General features: G+C 50.3%; 2 protein-coding genes across 9 annotated transcripts in view; one reads left to right on the top strand and one right to left on the bottom strand.

Moving 5' to 3' along the window:
* The first annotated feature begins 35 nt into the window (after positions 1-35).
* Positions 36-13,271, top strand: C13H17orf80 (chromosome 13 C17orf80 homolog). 8 transcript variants are annotated; one of them, XM_034641480.1, is made up of 7 exons: positions 38-305; positions 853-987; positions 2,440-3,948; positions 7,974-8,081; positions 8,663-8,767; positions 12,412-12,480; positions 12,629-13,271. In XM_034641480.1, exons 3-6 carry the CDS (start codon positions 2,466-2,468, stop codon positions 12,477-12,479), a joined length of 1,764 nt encoding a protein of 587 aa, XP_034497371.1. In that variant the 5' UTR covers positions 38-305; positions 853-987; positions 2,440-2,465; the 3' UTR covers position 12,480; positions 12,629-13,271. The 8 variants fall into 8 exon arrangements, with proteins under 8 accessions (XP_019662438.1, XP_034497372.1, XP_034497371.1 ...); XM_019806873.2 differs by having other exon boundaries at positions 12,412-13,271; XM_002926186.4 differs by lacking the exons at positions 12,412-12,480; positions 12,629-13,271 and adding an exon at positions 10,087-10,244 and having other exon boundaries at positions 40-305.
* A 1,192-nt stretch (positions 13,272-14,463) lies between these two features.
* Positions 14,464-22,811, bottom strand: part of CPSF4L (cleavage and polyadenylation specific factor 4 like) — a 9,608-nt gene continuing 1,260 nt past the window's right edge. The window contains exons 3-7 of the mRNA XM_034641482.1: positions 21,130-21,282; positions 18,379-18,474; positions 16,911-17,491; positions 15,523-15,696; positions 14,464-14,864 (exon numbers count right to left, since the gene is read on the bottom strand). Of these exons, the coding sequence (XP_034497373.1) occupies positions 17,394-17,491; positions 18,379-18,474; positions 21,130-21,282 (347 nt within the window). The 3' untranslated portion in view covers positions 14,464-14,864; positions 15,523-15,696; positions 16,911-17,393. The remainder of the gene's footprint in view (positions 14,865-15,522; positions 15,697-16,910; positions 17,492-18,378; positions 18,475-21,129; positions 21,283-22,811) is intronic.

Consider the following 22,811-nt stretch of genomic DNA (forward strand, 5'->3'; position numbering starts at 1 on the left):
CTGGGAGCTTCTGGGAGAGAGGACCCCAAGAGGGGCGGCCTGAGCTTTCGCCGGTTCGCCGCCGAGGGGGCACGGCATAAAAGCCAAGCCAGGTTTAAATTAACTTAAATTATGTCATCATAATACGATACAAGTATTTGAGTTAGGCCCCTCTGCGGTAACAGTTTCTTAAAACACAGCTGAGAAGCGTCAGGCAGTGTCGAAGACGCCCCGCGGTGGGTGCCTGCCCGGGAGTTGGGAAGCAACCGGAGGGCTGCGCCGGGGGGCTAGTCGCGGGGGCTTCCGGAACTTCCACGCCTGGCGAGGTGAGGATGCAGTTCTGGGCCAGTCGCGGCTGGTCGTGCTGTGTCCTGTGCCCCACGCCCTGGGTCGGGGATGGGGGAGTGCTTCCCGGGACGAGAGGGAGTGGATCGGATGGCGGGCCATCCGGGGGTGGGGGGGGTGCTTCCCGGGGCGGCAGGACAAGCCCCCTCCGGCGTTGGTGCGGTTCCGGCGTCTCCGGCTGGGGCTGCAGGGGAGGAGGGCCCGGAGCCTCAAGCTGCCCGGCGGTCCCCGCCCACTCAGCGGGAAGCGGCACAGTGAGGGAGCCGGGAGGAGGGCGGGCCTGGTACGGCGGCTGTTGCGGGGTACGGGTTGTGGAGTCCGCGGCGGGATGGGAGGGGAGGCGTTTGGCAGGAGTCCCGTGGGCCCTACGCCCGGGAGGCGGGCGCGGCCTTAACTGTTTCCTTTCCGGAGCACCGAGGGGGACCTGCCCTGCCGATAACCCAGTCAGCTTGTACTTGGCTCTGTGCCGCGCCACATCCATTCTCTGGGTGTGCTGTCGAGTTACTTTTCTGATTATGTCTCGCGCAGGCTGATGATTAAAATAGAGTTTGTTCTGCCGGACACGGGGACTGCGATCGTGAGGCATGGAGATCCAAGAGAAACAACCTCAAAATTAGCATCCTTCTGGAGAAGCTCCAGTAAGAAAGTAGTCAGTCACCCACGGTAAGACGTTACCACGTGAGGGTGCAGGATCTTTCCAGTAGGAAAGTGTGGTGGAGTAATGTAGAGGCAGACATGTCTAAATGGCCACTTCTAAAGTTATTAGTCCGAAGCTCGTGGACTGGCTTCAGTTGTGGGTATTCTTGTAAGTCAGCGGCCCATAACTTTGATTATATTGTCAAGGCGTTACCTCCAAAAAAGAATAACTAAAGTTTTTTGGCTGGAAACAGTTTTGTTTTGCCTGAGCTTATATAGGGTCCTACATGGATTGGCCAGGATTCAATGTATTTATTTTGTAAATGGTTTCAACCTCACTTTTTGACCTATTCAGTGGTCAGAAGGTATTCCCAGTCAGTCCTCTATGACGATAGCGTTTACATGTTTATGTCTAGAAAAGGAATTCATTGGACAACTATCATATGTCGGGCTCAGTGCTCAAAGAGGTACAAATGATACGTGGTATTATTTCTTCATGTTTTACATGGTATAAATAGCACAAAGATTTCAAACAATGAATTTGCTGGTGGTCCATTGTACTGCAAACTATAAGTAAAAAATTGGGGCACTGTGTCCCCTCCACATGTGTCATTTGTGCATCATAAACACTTTTACATATACGTGTGTGTGTATACACATATTACTAATATGGTGTTAGAGCTTCATTTCTCATGCTGAAAGGATGGAAGGTTTAATATTTTCTTCTTGCACTGTAGTGGATCTTCCATATACCACTTTGAAAACCATGATTCTAAGCAAAAGCCTTCAGATCCTGGCCTGAGTTTTTACTCTTCACCATTCTTTCCTAAATGGTGTGTTTAAGGGCTTTTAACAATTTCTTTATACTAATGTAATAACCAGTTGGCTGGCTGTAACCTTAAACAGCAAACGTTTTAATCTGACTGTATTTTGAAGATTTTATTTATTTATTTGAGGAGAGAGAAAGCATGAGCAGGGGGAGGGCCAGAGGAAGAAGCAGACTCGCTGCTGAGCAGGGAGTCCCACTTTGGGCTCGATCCCAGGACCCTGGGATCATAACTTGAGCTGAAGGCAGACACGTAACCAACTAAGCCACCCAGGTGCCCCCTGCCTGGTATTTTGTACAACTTTTTCTTCCATTAATTTATTAGATTTAAGTCTTTTGGCTTTGCTCATCTACTAGTTAGGGATGTTGAAAAACCCCTTTGGTTGTTTTTTTACTTACGGTTGGTTCTTGGAAGACTTTATGAAATGTAAAATGCCAAACAGAAGTGAAGCCAGGAATATTTATCTTAAAACCAACCGTGTCTTCTGTTTTCTACCTCTGTAAGAAAAAGAATAAATCAAAACACATTTTTTAAAACTTTCTTCAATCTAGGTTCTTCCAAATGAAAGGTACACCCGTAAATGAAATGTTAGTAATGACTCTACTAACTGTGTTGGTAATCTCCCTCAGAATCTCCCATTTACCTTTTTCAGGATTAGGAGAGTGATATTCACCCAGGATGGAAGTGTGTCCTTACTGTAAAAAGCCATTTAAACGATTAAAATCCCACTTGCCATACTGTAAGATGATAGGACCCACTGTACCTGCTGATCAGAAAGCTTGTCAGTCCAAGCCAGCTACACGCCCACACGCTAAAAAAATGAAAGGGCCAATCGCAGACTTAAATAACACTAAAGACAGAAAGTTGGAGAGTAAGAAGAGAAATACCAACTTGGTAAAGGACAAACCAGAACAGGCAACAAAGTCTTTTCCGCTATTGGCTGTTGGTTTGGAAAGAGCAAGTAATACAAAGGCAGATAAAGACATCCAGAATCAAGTTCAGTGCTCCATCAAAAAGTTAAAAAATACTGAACCAGAGATTACTTTACAGGGAGAAACGAAGGCTCAGTTTTATGCATCAGAGAACACCACTCCTAAAAGAGAATTTGCCAAATATTTGCCTACATCGGGGGAGAGGAGAAGTAACCTTCCAGAAATTGAAACATCTTTACCTCTTGGCCCAGTAACACCTTCATCAAAGCAAGATAGAAAATATTCTTCAGCCTTACCCAATGATGTGCAGACCACTTCTGCTAATTTAAGATTGGACAAAATTGATCCCCCAAGACGGGAGCTTCTGGTAAATTTACCAGATAAGCCTATTGGTAATTATCACAGTTCTCCCATGAATCTCAGTTGTGGGGTTGAAAGAGAAAGAACATCGTTGTCAAGCAATGAGAGACAGTCCAAGCCCAGGGACCACCTCCCAGAAATCTCTTCTGATGTTGGAGACTCTGAGACTCAAGAAAAGAACATGGAATCACAATTTTTAAATTTTAAGGTTAGCCCTGTAGGTGACATCCAAGTCAGGGAGAACCAAGGAAAAGGACTGAACCTTGGAACAGAGGCACACGGTAGCAGAGGAAATGCAGAGAAGAGAACATCTGTAACAGAAATGCAGCAATGGGCTTCTGTGAGCGGTGATGCAAAGAATTTCAGTAGTGATGATTCAGCCACAGAGAAGAAATGTCCAGGTGAAGGTCCCAGTTTAAATTTGTGCACTCCAAGGGAGACAACGTGCAGTGAGCTGCTTTCTGTGTCACAGTCGCATGATCAAAGCCTTGCCTCTCTGGCTGTCAGATTTTTTCAAGAAGAGAAAGCAAAAGCCTGCAATCCTAACCGAGTCCCTGGCTTGAAGGCGTTAACAGAGAGTGGTAAAGGAGCTTCTCTGCAGCACGGATCTGGCTGTGGGCTCCAAGTGTCACACCATGGGTGCCAGCAGACCTTACATTCAACCCTGCCTCACGCCTCTTACAGCCCCTTCAGTCAGATTGGCATCGCTGATAGGAAGCCCCTTTCAAGCTCCCTGGGGCTGGAGTGGTTTCCAGAGCTCTATCCTGGTTATCTTGGACTAGGAGTATTGCCAGGGAAGCCCCAGTATTGGAATGCAATGGCCCAAAAGCCTCAGCTCACCAATCCCCAGGGGGAGAGACTCTCGCAAGGTAAACATGCTCATTTAGCTTATTTTTACCTAGGCACTCCAGTATCCCAGGCTTACAGTTGTTCTGAAAACATTAGTTCTTGCTCCAGAAGTGTACCAGTGCTTTATCACTCTCCCTTCCCCTCCACGCAGAGTTGAAGGCCAGACTAGACCAGGTCGGCCGGTGACATTGATCACTTGGTGTTTCCACAGCAGGAGGCAGCATGGCCAGTAGATATGGGGCAGGTGTCCACTCTGTCTTGAGAGATTAAGTAAGGAGTCTTGGAAAGAGGCGGACAGACTGTGAGGCCTTCTCCTCAGAAGCCCTCCGGAGGCTCCTTGGCAGTCCCCACAGAGCCGGGAAGTTCCTGGCATTTCAGGGAATCCCTTTTTCCTACACGACCTGACCTTCAGTTATTGGGCTACTTCTAGTTACAATATGTAAAGTTTCTTCATTTTCCTCATCAGGAAGCTTTAGATGTTTCTCTTTTTCAGGTTTTCTAGACGTGTGTGTATATAGTATTTATTTGAGCTTTTAGCTTCGACGGGAGACCTGTAGCAACTCAGAATAGCCTTGCACCTGAAAAACTTGCAACATCTCCTCTTAAAAGGGACATACTTTCTCTCTCTGGTATATTTTGTAACTTACTACATATTCATTATACCCCAAGTCCTCTGGTCTGAGAAGCATTTTTTTTTTTTTTTGGTACGGTAATTATTCCTTTCTAAAAATTTCAAAACAGAAGTGTAGTAAGGGAAGAGTGTTGCCAGCTAAAGCTACATCTTCTTCGATTGCTTAGTGGTTACCAGTTTTCCTACAAACAGACCTAACCTCTGGGCCCCCTTTACAGAGCTGTAGTCTGTCTCAGGGTCAGAGTTGGGCCCCCAGGTCCCTTCGTGTTGACACAGAATTACTGTTAACATCTGTGTTGCTTTGTTTTCAGAGTGCTTCCATCCGTTTTCTTACTTCAGCCTCGCCGCTCTGAGAGGCGGGCAGTGATTTTCCTCTGTTTGACAGGTGATGAAGCAGGCAGAGAGGATAAGGGATTGGTTCGAGGTCATGTTGCCTGTAGGTGGTAGAGCGGCAGGTAGAACACAGTCCCTTCAGACCACATTTCACCCTTTCCACCAAACCTTATTGCAGAAAGGGCGCCATAACTAGAAACACAGGTGGTTGTCAGATCTCTGCCCTTCTCTCTGGTTTGCGGTGGCCCGTGGCAGATCTCTCTGGCAAGTGGGACTTCTTTATTTCCTGTACTGTCTTTCACAGTGCTGATGAATGTCTCTGATCCAGGCACTTTTCATGTCAGAGGGAAAGGGGAGGGGGCTAACGGTCAGGTGATGACTGTAGCAGACACTGCTAGGTATGTTGTATTATTACCTCATTGACTCAGGTGACTGTCACTGAAGTCACTGTCCCACCTTCCTTTATAGATGAGGAGTCTGAGCCCCAGACATGTTCATACAGTAAGTGGTGGTCAAAGAATCTTAAGCAGGCTCCACACTGAGCAGGGAGCCTGAGCTGAAATCAAGAGTCGAACACTTCACCCACTGAGCCACCCAGGCGCCCCAGGTTCAGGGCTATTCTATTCTCTTTTATTGGTTACAGTCTGCTGTACTGTGAGTGGTTTGGCAGACTGATGGCTTTGAGGACGCCACAGAATCGCGTTTCAGTAAGTTGGATGAGAATTAGGCTTAGGGAACTCGGCAGCATTAGGAGCCGTCTTGTGAGGTTTAATGAGAAAGATTTTCACAGACTTACTACCCCAAAAAAAGTCGTTTCTCCCCGCATTCGCAAAAATGGACTTTAGAAGTTCAAGATTTCAATCCCTGGAGACTCGGCAAATACGAGTGTCTTAAGAGTCCCCGGCAATAGAAATTGGCTTCCTTTGTTCAAAGGAAAGCCTTGCATGAGTTTGGCTGAGGGTGCTTGGCTGAGCCTTGGCTGAATTCGGGTGCCTAGGCTTTCAGGACTTGAGTTGAAGAGATCTAGGTCCTTGGGTTCCAAATCTGGACAACTGACAGTTTCACATAGGACCAAAGATTCCTGGACCTCAGCCCCAGAGACTGATCCTGAAGTAAGGTCTAAGAATCCTCTTTTCAAACATGTCTGAAGTGTTTTCTGCAGAGCAGCCAGGTTTCAGAGTACCCCTGGTATTAGACCACTGGAGCAGGGAGCCTCAGACCCAGCATTAGGGGATGGGGGTGGCAGCAGTTGGGGGGAAGGGAGGGAGAGGTCTGAAAAAAACACAGTTCCTTGAACTACAGGAAGCAAAACCTGGCTGGTAGGGATAGCAGAAGGTAAAATGACGAAACCTTACAGGGTCATGGGTTTGGGGTTTTTTTTGTTTTGTTTTTAAGATTTATTTTAGAGAAAGAGCACAAGCTGGGGAGGGAGCAGAGAGAGGGAGAGAGAGAGTCTCAAGCAGACTTCTCGCTGAGTGCGGAGCCCCACACAGAGCTTGATTCCACAGCCCTGCAATCACCACCTGAGCCAAAACCAAGACTCTGACGCTTAACCGGCTGCGCTACGCAGGCGCCCCAGGTCTCGGGTTTTCAAAGGCCATTCTCATCATCAAATAGCATTTCCATCAGTAAACTACCCTGATGAGCTGTTTGAGACAGGGCCCATGTGGGGAAGGATCAGAGCAGATCAGGAGTATAACGAGCCAGGGTGAGGTCTGCTAGTAGCCGGAGGAGGCCACGAAAGGGGACGTTTTACGTAAAAGAGCATATGACAACAGCCAGAGAGACGAAGGGTCAGTCAAGTCACATGTCTGGAGTTCCAGGCAGGCCAGAGAGGCGATAGAAAGTGTCAGAGGTACCCAAGCTAGGGACGGTTCCTGCGTTTCTAGGAGAGAGCAGAGCCATTGTCACTAGGTTTGGGATGTAGGGCCATCAACACTGGCAGGCCAAGGACAGCCTCTAGAGCAGATGACAGTGGGTGTTAGCAGTCCTGGGCCTGCAGTCAGGCTGAAAGGGTTGTAGAGCAGAGCCCAGGGTCCCTGAGTGGCAGGAAGGGTGACACTGGAGAAGCTCTGACAGAACTTCTGTGGGTTCTGAGCTGGCCTCCCCTGGGCCTCAGGCTTTTTTACACCCCAGCTCAGGGCTGGAACTGATGTTATTCACACAAGTTTGAACCCTTGATGAAAGGCTGCTGGCTGGAGAAGGAGCGGAGTCGAGGGACCACCCCTTTCCTGACGTGGCAGGGGAAGTGGTTCTGCAGTTGGAGTTTTCACGAAAGTGTCTCTTCCCATCTTTTTCCGTTTTTTTCCAAGAAGAGTGGATCATGTCATGCCTGTTTTTTAAGAGATTAATCTTCACCTCGCAAAATAATTGTTTTCTGTGTAATTTCTGGGAAGCCAGTATGGTTTTTTGCATTGTTACTTAATGTCACGAGTGTTTGCATAGCATTTTTACATCTGTAGCAACTTTTACCTCCTTTACTTGCTTCATTTATCCTTTATTCCGATGAACCCCACCAAGACCAGAGAGCCAGCAACAGTAGAGATTCCCTGCCTAGCATTAGACAGAAGAACAGGTGGAGGAAAGCTGTAAATAGGCAGCATAAACCCTCCCTCCTGGTTCTCTGTTCGTTAGTCTCGAACATAAACAAGAAACATTGGCTGGTCAGTAATAGCAGTGGGCTAATAGGGCACACACGCTGATTCTAGCACACGTAGTGACAAGGAGCAGTAGGGACTATAATAGTAGAAAGTCCTGCCTTCCGCTCAGATGCTTAGCAGACGGTGGGAAATGTAGACTGTTCATTTCATTAAGCACGTACACGGATCGGCTGTGCCGTCTGTTCATCAGATCAGAAACGTCTCCGGGTCCTGATCCCCAGGGCCTCCTTCGGCGTTTTGAGGGCCCTCTTTCTGACTGGGAATCACACCGCACTTAGTTAGCTGCAGCCCCACACAGCCAGTGACCCAGCGGCTTAGATCCACTTCCTGCAGCCTGGCCCTGGGAACCGCGGGCACGGAGTGCCGGGAAGGAGACTGAGTCTAGATGAACGATCACAGTGCCTTCTGTTTGGAACCGTAGTTCCTTTGTTGGAAAGAAGCTCGACTGCTCTCAGGAGTTTGGAACCCCCGACCAGACTTACAACCTCCACCTTGTCTCTGATAAGGCTCTTGGGAGCTGTCCAGAAAGGTGAGCTGGAGTCACGGACTGTTGGGTTGTGTTGCTGGTTCCAAGCATTTGGAGAAGTTTCTCTTCACTTTAGCCAGGGCTGTTACGGCAGGGCTTAAGGGAACGGCAGGGCTAAGGGAACGAGAGAAAGAGACAAGTGCGTAGGCTCTCTTCTCTGTTTTAGCCCTGGAAGCTGACTCGATCGAGAGCACCAGAGCTGGCAGAACAGCAGCCGCTCTCTATGGAACAGAGCTCGTTTCAGTACTGTTCCCCCGCCACCTCCCCTCCTCGCTCTCTTGCCCACCTTGATTGTCCCAAAGCCAGGAGGACTCTACACCTTGAGTTAACCAGTCGTATTAACCCCCCCCAAACTCAAGATGTCGACCGAAGTCTCAAAAACAAGAGTAACTCAATGTATTAAAATTGAGGTCTTCTGGATTCGAGCCTTTTCATCTGTTTAAAAAATACGTATGTGGTGGTATGTAAATTCTGTGCATTACAAGCCCATCGCCCATGCTAACTGGGAGAATTCGAATAACGGGCAGGTCGCAGCCCCTCATTACAGCTCGCCATAGCAACCAGACGTGTTTGTTTTCGAACAGGCTGGATCGGGTGCAGCACCGCCGTGAGGAGCGGAGTGGGGGGCATCGCCGTGCTCTTCACGGGGTACTTCGTCCTGTGGTGCGGCTGGAGTTTCAGGCATCTGAGTAAGCCTTTTTGATATTTTTTCATCGAAATCACAGGTCACATCCCATTATAGGGACCTCCAGGGGATTCTCCAAATTGCTTTTTATATGACAGTGTTGTATCATCTGACATGCCCTCGTGAGTGAGCCACTGCCTGTGGCTCTGGGGTTATGGTTTTAATGAACTTCATAAGATTTGACAAGAATTTACATAATTGCTTCTGTGCTCCACGTGAGGTTGTCCTTGGAGATCTGGTAGTCTCTTGTTTTCTCCTGAAAGTCATTTGCCTGCCAGGTCAGCACCCTTCTTGATTCCTGCCTTAGAACTTTTTAGCATTGAAGCCAAACAGCTCTATACCCCAAGAGTGGAGGAGAAACCATACAGCTCTCCCTCATGTGTCTGAGGGTCACAGAAATCTTAGTTAACGTTACTTTCACCCCATAAAACACAAAAACATCCTCCTCGTTGGGAGTTCGGCTTGCGTCAGGTCTCTCCAGGAAGATGAATGTCTGAAATTCATTTCTCTCTTTTAGTTCAGGATGACTTTTCTCATTTTTTTAAAGTCTTACCTTTGTAAAAATATATTTTTATAGTTAAAATGTTTAAAAGACATTGAATATAGAAGAATATCAAAAAAAACCCAGTATTTTTCCACAATTAAAAAAAAGCCCAGTTGCTTTCTGAAAACTTTTGGTGTAAAAGTACGAGATAACCATTAATACCAGTGTCATTCACAAGTGGTTACTAGGGCTTTTGAAATACCAGGCTGGCTGGCTGGCTGGCTGCGTTGGTAGAGCACGTGACTCTTGATCCCTGCATCGTAAGTTCAACCCCCCACATTGGGCGTGGAGCCTACTTAAAATAAAAAAAATTAAATAACAAAAACCAGGACTTGACTGAATTGGGTTTTTTGACTAATTCAGTGTCCAGTAAGTGGGATCGCTGGTCAGGCAGCAGAAATGGGACTGCGGTACATCCCTACCTGTTGCTGGTGGGGAGCTGGTGAGTGTTGGGTGGTCCACCTATCTGTTCAGGAGAAAGAGGATTTCCTCTCTGATCAGACCTGCCTACATGAAGACTCCACTTCTTTCCCAGGGACAAGGGCCCCCCCCCTTAATGGCTTACCTGTCTGAAAGGGCTCAGTGTGTTAATACCCGAGGTTTGTTTTTCACATCTTTGAACTGAAGAAGGTGAAGCAGAAATTTCTGATTGCACCTAAGACTTTATTGCTGAATCTGTAAAACAAAAGGGCAACGAAATTATCTGTAGAGGCAAGAGACAGAAACAGTCCTTAGGAGTGGCCTCTTGGATCCTTACACTTCTCTCTGTTTATCCAAAGAGCTGCAGCGCTGGCGTAAGTGAGGACCTGGACATCGCGTCCGCAAGCTCGGAGCCTCCAGGGCACAGACGCGGGGGACACCTGCAGGGCAGATTTAACCATTTAAAATGGTTTGGGGGAGAGGGAATGAAAAGAATAAAATTAATTGGAATCTAAAACAGTTCTAGAGGAAGTCGGTTCTTTTAATGTGGACAGGTCTGGTTCGGTGTGGACATTTCTTTGGCAGGCTCTCCAGAGTGACAGAGTTACTGCAAAGCCTTCCGTTTGTTTGCTCATAAAGGCTGCTGGTATTCAGGGAGGCATGAAGATGACAAAGGTCATCATTAAAAGTTTTAAATAGTTATTTCTTAATTCTCAGTAAATAATATCTCCCTTTTAAGTCTTTCTCCCTAAAATTACTCTCTAAGCTTTGGCATTTTACTGTTCATCCATACGAGATACCAGGCTACATGCATACTGACCCAGAAAAGTGTGTGAAGTGGCAGAAAATCAGCTTACCTCAGGCCCTTTGGGGTCCCTGACCAGATCTTGGCAGGTGTGAGAAACAAAAGCACAGTAAGGGTGGGTCCAGAGTTGCAGGTGAGCCTTTGAAAAATCTTTCAGGTATTTTTAAACTGATTAAAATGAAATCACACACTAAACAGAATTTTAAATCATTTCTTATACATCTTAAGTGAGTATAGTAGTGAACAAATGGTTTCTGTTTATCATGTCCTCCTGAAAACCTCAGAATCCCACCCCGTCCCTCCTTAAGAATTGCTGTGAAATACTCTTGACCCTTTTACTTCGTTAGGGTTGTTTTTGGCTGGTGGGTTTTCCCTGTCTCTTTCCCCATCAAAATATTCAGTGTGTTTTTCTAATTTTATGGCTTCTGCTTTGGCCCCTAGACAGTAGCTTGATAGAAAAGATAGAAAGTCCCTAGATAACACAGGTGGGTAACTGTTGCTCCAGCCCCTTTTCCAGCACGGGGGTTGATTATCTATCATATCTGTTTATATCTGTCTATATCTGCCTGTTTGCCTGTTTGCCACAAACACACACACACACACTTTAGCTTTGCTTGTGATATCCTCGGCAAATACGTGAGGTCAGTCCCTGTTGTGTCCCAGCTCCTTCAAAACCACAAACAAGCAGGTGTGCTGTTCTAAGGCCAACATTTATTTATTTGCACATCTCTTCTGTCTCTCTTCTCAAAAGTTGAATTCTGGCTCTATCTTCTGCATTAGCTACCTTTTCTATTCCCAGTCCCCGGTCTCTCTCCCTCACTAATTATCGCCAGTGGGAGTAATTTAATTCTGCACCAATTGCTCATGGTTAGGGGAAAGGTATACTAGAATTCTCCATAAGGAAAAATTCATGGGTGAGGAAACGAATACTGCGTTTGGTTATCTTAGTCTAGTATTACCGTGAACGTCATTGAAATTCCAAAAACTGTAGCTTTCATTTTGAAAGGGCTTTGTGCCCATTCTTTGCAAATGTCCTTTAAGAGAGACACTTAGGGAGAGATTCTCCCTGCACTTCCCTGCACTTGGTCCTTAGTCTAGGTCAGAAACCCTTAGGGTGCCAACGTAGAGGAAAACACTGTCAGTGGTGGCCTCAGTGATAGCCTCAGTGATGGCCTGGTGCCCACTTCCCCCAAAGCCCTCAAGCCGGCCTCAGCAGGCTACAATGGCCGGAGGCGCAGGCCAGCCCACTACCTATTTTGTAAATAGTCTTCCCGGAGCACAGCCTGTTCCACACTCTTAACCACCACTGTAAATAAACTAGCTTGTCAGAATCAGAATGCTGGAACAATGAAAATTTCCACTCAATTTATATATCACAATAAATGTTTTAAATTTATATCACGATAAATATTTGACATCCCTGAAAATAAGTTCCTTAACCAGAAGGGTGATCTACAGAACGATCCCACCAGTCCCTAAAAGGAGAGCTGCTTCGTTTTGCCAAGTTTAAGACAGAGGTGGGATCCTGCGTTCAGAAGAGGATTTTTAACGTGACATGATCAAGACCAAGAATCGTAGCTCACGTGTAGTAGGAAAGAAGTCTTAACTGACGTCTTTGAATTTGATACTGAGCAGTCCAGACTCTTAAATGATCCAGGGGACTTTGAAGAAGCCATGGGCAGTGTCTCCGGATTCTGGAGTTCCTTGGTAACGCCCACAGCTGGAGAGGGAGAGTTCTGTCCACTTGCTGCTGCCATCTGGGGGGGGGGGCGGGGAGTATGCTTGAAGACCTTTCATCCAGTCTTTTAAGGATTTCTTCATAATGTTCCAAATAGTCTGAGTCGTTGAGGTCAGCTGATAATCGTGGATTCTTTTCCAGGATTCGGATCCAGACAAAGTCAACATGATCAAGGGAATACACTTCATAGCTCCCGCTTGCAAGAGTGATGTAAGTCTGGTACATTTATTACTCATACGTGCAAATATCCCTACAAAATAAGTTCACTTGCACAGCCAGTCCCCATCAGGCGTGTGACCCGGCGGATGCAAGGCTTCATCCAGCAAGACTAGAGGTTCCTTTCCAAACTGAATTTTAGACGAGTGAGCCTGAGCTGCCAGAAGCCAGGGCCCTGCAGACATGAGGCAGGAGTAACTGCTCTGCTCTTCACAAAGCCAAGAAATAGAAGTCAGGAATGCTCATAACTGGATGGGCCACGTTAAACAGCCTCCTTGATTTCGTCTCACAAAACGATGCTCCGTGACTTCCACGGCCCAGCAGGAGCGCCCCTTGGGTAAGCAACAGGGCCTCCAGGGCCGTAGCTGCCAGAGAACCCATACAAACAAGCCCCGTCCGCCTTCCCAGCCGTCCTGCAGAGAGTTACTGCGATAGCCGGGCTCCTCTACACCTTCGAGAAGACTTGCAAGGAGAGCGCCCTTCTGGAAGGCTGGAAATCCTTGCGGGCAGGCCCCAGTGCCCTGGCTGCGCCCTCATGGTCTGCAGGGTGGGTTAACCCTGGCGTTAGCTCCTGGAGTTTAAGCCTGAGTGAGAATATCTGAAATGCTGAGTGTACTGGGGAAAGTACTTTTGTCTAATACACATAAAAGTATTTAGCTATTAGGGGCGCCTGCGTGGCTCAGTCATTGGGCGTCTGCCTTCGGCTCAGGTCATGATTGGGATCGAGCCCCGCATCGGGCTCCCTTCTCTGCTGGGAGCCTGCCTCTTCCTCTCCCACTCCCCCTGCTTGTGTCCTCCCTCTCTCGCTGGCTGTCTGTCAAATAAATAAAATCTTTAAAAAAAAATAAAAAAGTATTTAGCTGTTAAAGATAATCATCTGTTCTATTAGCAATGGGATGTTTCAGTCCTTGTGGGGAACCCTGTCTGCTGCCAGTGTTCTTAGTCCTTGTTTGTCCTGATTTACAGATTATCCTAATTACCCTGCTCCCTCCATGGGTTACCGCCCCTCTTCAGAACAACAGCAACATTTTTAAATATATATATTTTTAATTCCCTATTATTTGCCTCTTCCAGACCCTCACCTTTGAGATGGGTGGGTGTGGCCCTGGGCAAGTTATCTAACTTACTGGAGCCTCTCTGGACGGTCTGAACTGTAAGGTGGGGACAATCATACGTACTTCACAGAGATTCGATGAGATGAGAAGTCCCGCGTCAGTAAATTCCAGCAAGGGCTGACATACAGCAGGAATTCAGAAACCTCTGTGGCGGCATCCCATGTTCAGATGCTAAACTTGAACCCAGCAAGAAAGACCCCGCCACAATTCCCACGGAAGGCCGGCTACCGGTTTGGACGCCCGCTCTGTCAAAGCCAAGTACTGTGCTAAGTTCTTACGTGCATGATCGCGTTCTATCCCTCTGACCACCCAGCGGGGCTGGTGCTATGCTCCTTTTTCACCACGAGCAAGCGGACGCTCGACATGAAGCAGTTTGCCTCCATGACCGCGTGGCATTTGTCCCGGCAGCCCGGGTGGAGCTGCGGTGCTGTGGGCATGGCTTTCGACTGCCCTGTCCCCTTACCCTCCAGCTCCGGGGAGGCCAGGCAGCTGTCACATCTGCCAAAGGGGGGTGGGGTACACCTGGTCCCACCACACACCTCCTCCTGTTTTCTCCCTTCCCCCCAAAGGCTTGGCCTCGCCTCCGCGCTCCTCCGGGTGGACAAAATCACAATGACCTTTGACTTAGGCATCAGCATAGATAGTATGACATGAAATGGTCCCTGTCACTCCCTCGCCTCCCCAAGATAAGCCCTGTTGTACCATCTCCCTCCCCATAACTCCTTCCATAAGGCAGGCTCAGAGTATTGCCTTAAATGTAAGGAAGCCATGCAGGGAAGCCACTGTCATGCTAAAGGAAACCGCGGATTTAATCACCAGTTGATAGCAGCAGGTGAGGCCATGTGCACGGGACTGTGGCGCGAGGCCCAGGCTTGTTGCTGGTGGTGCGGGAGCTGCACAGCCTGGGACACCTGTATTTCCCACAAACTGGGTTTTGGGTGTACGTACATTCTGCTCCCCCATTTTCTGGATACCTCGTCCTGCCACGGTCCATCTGGCAGCCCTGTTGTATTTTTAGCAGCCCATTCACTCACAGGATTAGAGGAAATAAGCCTGTGTGCCGCAGGCTTCTTCGCATGTCCTGCCCTGTGGAGGCCAACACGAGGGCTCGCTGGGGCTCTGGGACCAGAGGACCCCACAGAATGGCCATTGGGTGTCTTCGCTGGGTCTTCAGTTAGCCCACAGACCAGGGGTTATTTTTTAATAACTCCTACCTGTTGGAGTCTTCTTGCACTGGCTGGCATGATGGCCCATGTTTCGACACTAAAAGAAAAAGATGAGCGGTGTGATTTTTTGTAAATTCAGATCCCAGGAGAAATACCCTAACCGGTCTAGGGAGCCCTGAGACCTAGTCAGCTGTCATTCTAAGGAGTGCGATGGATTCTCACTTAAATGAAGCTCCAGGGCTGCAGATGTTCAAAGGCCCCCAAATCAAATGTATGAGAAAGGCAAGAGCTCTGTGCCCCTCCCTCCCGATGGAGCTTTCTCTTGACAGCACAGAGGAGTGAGAAGCACGGGACAGCGTAGACTCGTGAAGTTAGGTTTTCTCCCTGATAAGCCAGAAAATAGCAAAAACACAACAGAACCAGAAAAACAAGGTGCTATGTTCCCTTCCTTACCAAATCCTGCTCCCCCCACCCCCAGATATTGAGGACATGATGTATGAACTCAGAATTCATAGGGAAGGAGGAGGTGAGAGCTGTTTAACTTACTAGCTTTTAAAGAAAGTCTTGTCTGGCTGGAAATGTAAGTCGGCTGAGGTCAAGGAGACTTAGCAGTAACACTGGGGTTACCGGTGCCCCCCCCTCATTCGCACTCCTACCCCCCCCCCAGTGTGGTGTTCGTTCTTGACGGACAGCAGCCACTCACCCCTCCCTCGCCCTCAGCGGGGCAATGGCCTGGAATGTCCGCAGCTACTCACCGTGTAGCACGGGCCCTGCTCCAGTGCCCTGAGCCCCGAGCGGTAGGAGACCTGCTGTTCCTGGAGCCTCCTCTGAGGGTGGAGAAGTAGGCACTCCGTCGTCGGGGAAGGGGGCCTGCGAGGCTCCCGGGCAGAAGCAGGAGGTGCTGAACGCCGTGGCCAGCTGACAAGCTGCTGCTAAGGTCAGGAGAAAGCACTGCAGACATTCCCTCTGGGCAGACATGGTGGCTTTACATAAACTGAGGGCAGAGGCTCTGGGCAGGTGTTCTGGCAGAAACCAGGTTTCGAGACGCCGTTAGTGACAGCCTCGATTGCCAAAAGCATGCCTCCTGATGAGAGTTACAAATGCGCCTGGGAGTTGCCCACCTTCATGGAAGAGGCTTCCCACCTTCTAGCGCGATCCCACTCAGAGGCAGCAGGGGGCGCCCTCCCGAGCCGGCACCGGCCTTCCCTCCCCCTGAGATACCGGATGCGGGACCCTGATTAACAGCGCTGAGCAGAGCCCTGTTCCCACGCCTGCTTTGACCTCTCAGACTCCACCAGCAGCCCAACATGCAGTCATCCAGGCCAGGGGTCAGCAAAAGCTTTCTGTAGAAGACCAGATAGTACAGATGTTTGGCTCTGCAGGCCAGCTGGGCTCTGTTGCAGCCGCTCGGCCCTGCTGCCTAGGCCTGAGACCGGCTCTGGAGGATACGGAACCCATGAGCTTGGCCCAGTAAAACTTCGAGAACGGACATTCTCATGTTCCCGTGTTGACAATATATTCTTTTGTTTGCTTTTTTCCCTACAATCTTTTTAAAAAGTCATTCTTAGGTGTCAGGCTGTACAAAAAGCAGGCAGTGGCCCGATCTGGCCCACAGGCTGAAGTTTGCTGACCCCTGATGTGGGGAGGTGCTTATCGGTGCCTGATAGCAGGAAGAAGAGTCTATGTTCCCACAGGGATTGGGCACAACCAGGACAGCCCCGGATCGGAGTAACACCTTTCGACCACAAATCTGGAGCTGGGCCCCTCGTTCTTTATTGAATTACCACATACGTTGGGCACCCGGTTGGCTCAGCTGGGAGAACATGCAGCTCTTAATCTCGGGGTCATGAGTTCAAACCCCATGTTGGGTGTAGAGATTACACACACACACACACCCCCCTACCCAGCTGATGAGAAGGAAAGCCTCGGGGGCTGATAAGCTGAGCAGCCCTACCCGAAGCAGAGGTTACAGAGTTGGAGGGGGTTTGGGTGGTGGCACGTGCCTTTCCCGGGATGGGTACTTGGAGCAGATCGTGAGACAGTGGGGGCAGCTGGGCAATAGTGTGGACCCAGAGAGAGAGCTCCCCAGGGAGCATGTGCAGGAAAGGAGCCAGACACCTGCCCCCTTCCTGCCAACACTCACCTTCGAGGAGCTCGAGTTGAATAAAAACTTCATCTTGGGACTGAGGGAAGCAGAGAGAGAGCCGATTACAGCCTGGCTCCAGCCCCCGCCTCATTAGCATGCTCTGTGTCCACCTGCTGCAGATTTCCCGTTTCTGAACCCCGTGGGGAAGGAGCCCAGACCCCAGCCAGGGGATGAGAGAGAACTGCAGAGGGTTGGGTGGGTACTAAGGGTTTCTACTCATTTCGAGAACAGTCTGTGAAGAGCTGTATGTCCGTGCCCAGCACGAAAGCACATTAACAGCCTGGGGTAGAGTTCAGTGCAGCACCCAGCAGGGGAGGGGGTTTGGGTGTACAAGGTAAACGAGCAAGGAAAACACTGGGCAGATGCTCACCAGACACTTCATTTCCCACCTTGGGCCAGTGAAGGTATGGAAGGATCTAGATCTAGAAGCCAGAGCACGGGCCCCGTATTAGGTGGGAGTTGCTGATCCAGGGGTCATACTTACTGTGCAAACTGGCAGTGGGGGCCCTTGGGGCAGAAGCCCACTAAGTAGTTAACACACATTGTCTTATGGACATGGCGGTGCTTACACAGGGGACCTGCTGGGCAAAGAACAGCCAGAAACACATGACAAAGCTTCCGGGAGACACAGGCTCTCCACTTCACAGGGTGCGTAAATCTCCCTGTCCCTTCCAGACTGCCCAAAGCACCTGCTTCCTAGCCGTGTGACTGAGAGGGGAAAGGCGACCTCGGAACATGTCGGGGCAGCTCCCTAACAATGGCATTGGAAGGTCCCTAAACACACTACGTCTTGGCCGATTGATGTGGTTGTAGACGGTCACGTGGCATCTTTATTTAGCTCCAGAAAGTACAAGCTGAGGAAAGGCTAACCCCACAGCTTACTTATCCTACCCTAAAATCCCCCAAAACCTACACTGCCAAGGCCTCAGAACAATTTGCCTGAAGACAAAGGAAAATAAAGCGCATGGTCCTCAGAGCACGGGGACTACGGTGGGGGTTCCTGCCTCTTAGTGGGGCAGGGGGAGCGAGCTTCAGTGACAGCACAGCCCCAGGGTGGGTGGCGGGTAAAAGAAATAGAGAAGAGAATGTTGATGAACTGTCTCCTGTGGGCCAGCCCCTATGCCCAGGGCTTCCCGCGGTGTCCTAGATCTGACCAGCTCCGTAACCCTACAAGGGAGGGGCTTCCCCTTTTCATAAGCGAGGAAATGAGTTCAATTTGTTCAAGGTCACACAGCTGATGCGCTCCAAAGTCACCGGGATTGGAACCCAGGTAAGCCTGCAAGAAGGCCGTCTGTGCCACACCAGGCTGAATGTCACAGTGTCACAGAGTGGGCCTGGGGGAAGACGATGGAAGGACCGCCTGTTGGGAAGGCCCCACGGGGCCTCATCAGGAATATGCCTCCTTCCCCTGCCAGCCCGCCGCCCAACCCGATCACCTAGTGCTCCCTTTCCACTGGGGCCTCACCATCTTTGCAGAAACCTTGGTCATACCAAGGACAGTCCCGGGTGTTGAAAGCTGGCTTCACGTGGAGAAAGGAACATTCCTTGTTGTTGCAGTCACCTGAAAAGTCCAGCATTCTTTAAAAGCAGGCTCAGCTTTGTTGTCACCTCCACCCTCCCCAAACTAGACTGACCTTGCCCCTTGCATAGAAGCCACTTGCCTGTCATCGGCTGCTTTTTCAAGACAGGTTTCTCTAACCCTTCCTGCAGTCTAAGGGGGTTGGATCTCAATACTAATCGCCAAGCAGGGCTTGGGTCAGAATAAGCACATCTGGAAGAGTTGAGGCAGGGCCAGAGATCCAGAAGGAAGGGCTGGAACTGAAGGCATTTGGAGGCCACCAGAGAGGAAGGAATGAGAGGAGAGGTGGGGAGGGGAGACCCAGAGCAAGCAGTTAACGATCCAAGAAGACACATCGTGGATGCATTCTGATCAAAGCCCTCTCGTCTTCATTGCTACGAGACCTACAGTGCTTCCAGAACCAGGGCACGGTCCTTTTTCGTGGAAATGCCAAGAAGAGTAGAGTAGTGCTCCCAAGTTGGCACCGGGATGAGGCCAGAGGTGACATGAAGGGACACCTGTAGTTTCACGATGCCTGTGCTGTAATCGGTCTGGTCTGTGGGTTGGACCAGGACTCGGGTCCCCTTGAAGGAACCAGCCCTGTTGGACAGACCACTTGAGAGTTGTGGTGATAACCCTCTTAGATTTCTCTTAGGGGCCCAGGGGCTTTGAAGGAGCCATGGGGAAGATTCGGCTCATTTTCCATCTCATTTGAGTAGGGAAGTAGTGAATGCTTCCAATCTCGTCCTCCTTAAAAATCTACAACTCGGTGCTTCTCAGAATCAAAAGGAACTTTACAGTGCTCACCCCATTGGTTTTCAAACTGCTCCAGAGATCTATTTTCTAGGTTGTGCTTCTGCAAAGCAGGTTTAACCCAGAGAAGAGTTTTAAACCACCTCCCACGAACAAGAACGAGAATACCAGTGCTCAGGGGAAATGCCGCGGCTACGATCACCCGGCTTCCTCGCATTTACGTGCTCATCGTCTCTGCAGCCCTTGGCAGAGCGCTGACTCTGGGCTCCAACCTCCTGAGGAATGGAAGTGACATATTCCATCCCCCTCCCTCCCAGGGCTGGTGAGCATTTGACAGGTCAGGTGATGGGAAGTCACCTTTGCCAAGTTCCCTTTCTGCCCCAGCCTGGATCCACATCTCTGCGTTCCTCTGATGGCCAGCAGGTGGCACCCTCCACTCAGCCTTTCACAGCCAGCCACGGGGGGGCCTAAAGACCCTGGCCCCCTTCAGCTGCCCCTTCGCGCTCCAACACCTCTCAACATAATGTTCTAAATAAAGCAATTTACTTGCAAGAAGAACGATAATTACTTTGATAGGATATTAGAGATTCATTTACTCCAAGAGCAGTAACAGAGGTTACGAACTACCATCAATGATTTGCATGGATGCCCCTTACAGTGAGATATTTGAGGGCAGAAGGGAACCTGGTCCTATCCCTGTACCTGTCCCCAGCACAGTATCCAAGTCCCAAAAGAAAACCAAACCAAGTTTTATTGAAGGAATGAATAAGTGGCATTTTCTAATGAAAGAGGTTTAGGTAGTGACCAAGGGAAGCCAGGCTCCAGATAAACTTTGTCCTTCCCTTCAAAGAATACATGTGGGCAGGACACGGAATTTTGGCCTGGGAGGAGCTCTTTGAGGATGCTTTGTCCTTCCTCCTGCATACCTGGGACTGCCCCCCACTACCCCCTGCCATTGGCACTAATGGGGGACAGCGACCCCCTGCAGCTGTCTCAGTCAGAGAGGTCCCTGGAGACTGGGCCAGCTTTCTCCCCCCAGGTCATGCTTTTGGAACAGAGTTTGAACAGCACCAGACTAGATAACCCCTAGGGCTCCTTCCAGCTCCGGAAAAAACTGAGCTGTAGAATTTTATTGGGAAGATATTTTATGAGATTCGAAACACATTCGCAGACCACTCTTAAAGGAGGTGATAAGTGGTAGTGGCTTCCCCCTCTACAGCCCCGTGGGTGACAAAAGGAGGTCCTGAGGCCAGAGGGCAGGAGGACACTGGTCCAGACCTGACCACACAAGATAATTTGAGAAGCTAGGGCCTTTAACCTCATGACTGCTTGTTTACAGTTACTGTGCACTGCCCATTAGAGATGCTTGTTTTCTATTTACAGAAGCGATGTAAAGTTTCCTTCTAAAGTAAGACTTAATAATAGCAAGACAATGAAGAGAGCAGACAATGATACAGGTCAGCCGCCCAGGTGCTCTGTGGGCAAGCATCATGACAGTGGCTTCCAAATGCCTGCTGTTTGGGGTCCCCTGGCCTGGACCCACCCCGGGACAGAGAGATGGCCCGTTCCAGGCTTGCACCTGGACAGTCAGTCCCGGTAGGCAATTAGCCAGGACTGCCGAGGGAACAGGTCAGCCTTTGATTCCAGCCACACCCTCCCCTTCCCTCGGAGGGACCCGTGTGTACCTGAGCCTGCGGGGGCAGTGACACAGGGACCCCAGAGTACAGCTCCCCTGTGTCTAGGGGGCTGGAGAAGCAGGCACCCGAGGCTCAGAGAGGCCTGGTCTGCCCCCCGAGGCATGCACAACCTCCTTTGAGTGCCCCCCCCCCAAAAAACTTCCTCCCCTCTCACAGTCCCCACTACCAACCTCCGGGGGCACGGCCTGGAGCCAGGAAGGGGCATTACCGAACTTGGAGTGGAAGTAGCACTCGGGCATCCTGGTGACGTCATACTGGTGCAAGAAACTGCACTGGTCGCCCTTCTTACACAGGCCTCGGAGCCAGTGCTTACACACCACCATCTTCTCCCCCTGGTTGTGCCGGAAGGGGCAGAGCTTCCCTGGGGACAGCAGAGCACCCAGGTGGAGGGGCGCCCGCTTGACGACAGCCTGGACCCAGCTCAGCCCTGGAAGGAATTCCCCAGGAGAGGCTGGGGCTCAGACCCCCACCGCCCTCCCTCGTTCCCATCACCTGACCCCTGGTGGAGGCTAGAATCGGAGGCTAGAACACGGAGAACGCGCTGTAGTCCTGACAGGTGGCTGTTGGCATGACCACACCTCTGCCCGAACTCTCCTCTCTGCCTGGCCTGTCCTCGCCCTTCTCAAACCCCGGGGAGCCCCAGGGGTCAGGGCAGCTCCCCAGTGCCTCAGGACCCCCTCTCCTCCAGGCTCATGGTGGGGCCCCTACCAGAGAGCAGAGCCGTGGTTCCAGTCCGGGGCACCCAGTGGTCCCAAAGGGCCCGTGAAAATCAGGTCTTGGGAAAACTGCCAAAGAGGTTCTGTGTCCTGAGTCCGGAGACCTAAGGTGCTGACCTAAGAGCCAGCTTTGTAACAACTTAGAAGGAAGTGGAAATGTTCTATGTAACTCTGTTATCTTCTTACTGGGGTATTGCCATCAGCAGGAAGGACGCCCCAGTTGCTGAGTTCCTGAGCAGGACCAGCTCATGCTTGGCTGACTCTCTGATAGAATGGGAGGGAACCTGGGAAGGCTGTTTGTAAATAGCCGTCCCCTCACCCGGGCCAGTGACTTACTTGGGTGTGACCTCCCGCCAGAGCAGTGGTATTTCTTGGCGAGACGGTGTCACTGTGGCCCACTGCTCTGCAGGGAGGACCCGAGGGGGCGTCTCAGTCCTGGCTGCACAGAGCCGCGAGTGAGCAATGAGCCGGTTTCCCTCTCACCCCTTCGTCCAGGAATGACAAGACAAATAAGGTGCGAGGTGCATGGCAGTAATGCCCCGGCCCCCCACCCTGCCTGGGCCCCTCCTGGCTTCCCAAGAGCAGGATCACTTGGATCCGAAAAACTGGTCCTAAACTCATTCACACTAGCAGGGTTACTTAACCTGGATCTATAGGGGGCCTGGGAACCCCCAGATTGAAGGCAAGACTTTTGGGGCAACTGTGTATTTCTACAGAAAGAGCCTGTGCGTGGTTCATGAGCCAGAGGTTGGGAACCCCCGGTTTGAGTCAGGCCTCCTGCACTGGGGGAGAAGGGCTTGGAAGGAGGGATTGCTTTATCCAAGTTGGGGTGGGGGAGAAACGGGGGACTCTTGTTGGTAGCATTTCAGAGACAGAAATGGCCACAGCTTAGGACATAATGACTGCATAGAACAGATGGCCAGATCCCGTATTGATCCAGAGGATGAGAAGTGGGGGTAGGGAGAAGGGTGCCGCTTTCCTGGCTGGGAGGAAACTCAAGAAGCCCGGGGCCTCCTGGGAACACACAGGCCGAAGCCCTGAAAACATGTGCACCCCCAGCCAGGCGGAGAGGAGGGAATGTCCCCTTCCAGGTAGCCCTGGCTACCCTAATCAGTGCAGCTGAGCGAGGGAAATCCTTCACGGGGAGGGGGAAGACTTCCTGAGGGACGTACCC

This window comes from Ailuropoda melanoleuca, chromosome 13 (genome assembly GCF_002007445.2).
Source record: "Ailuropoda melanoleuca isolate Jingjing chromosome 13, ASM200744v2, whole genome shotgun sequence".
In the NCBI taxonomy this organism is placed as follows: Eukaryota; Metazoa; Chordata; class Mammalia; order Carnivora; family Ursidae; genus Ailuropoda; species Ailuropoda melanoleuca.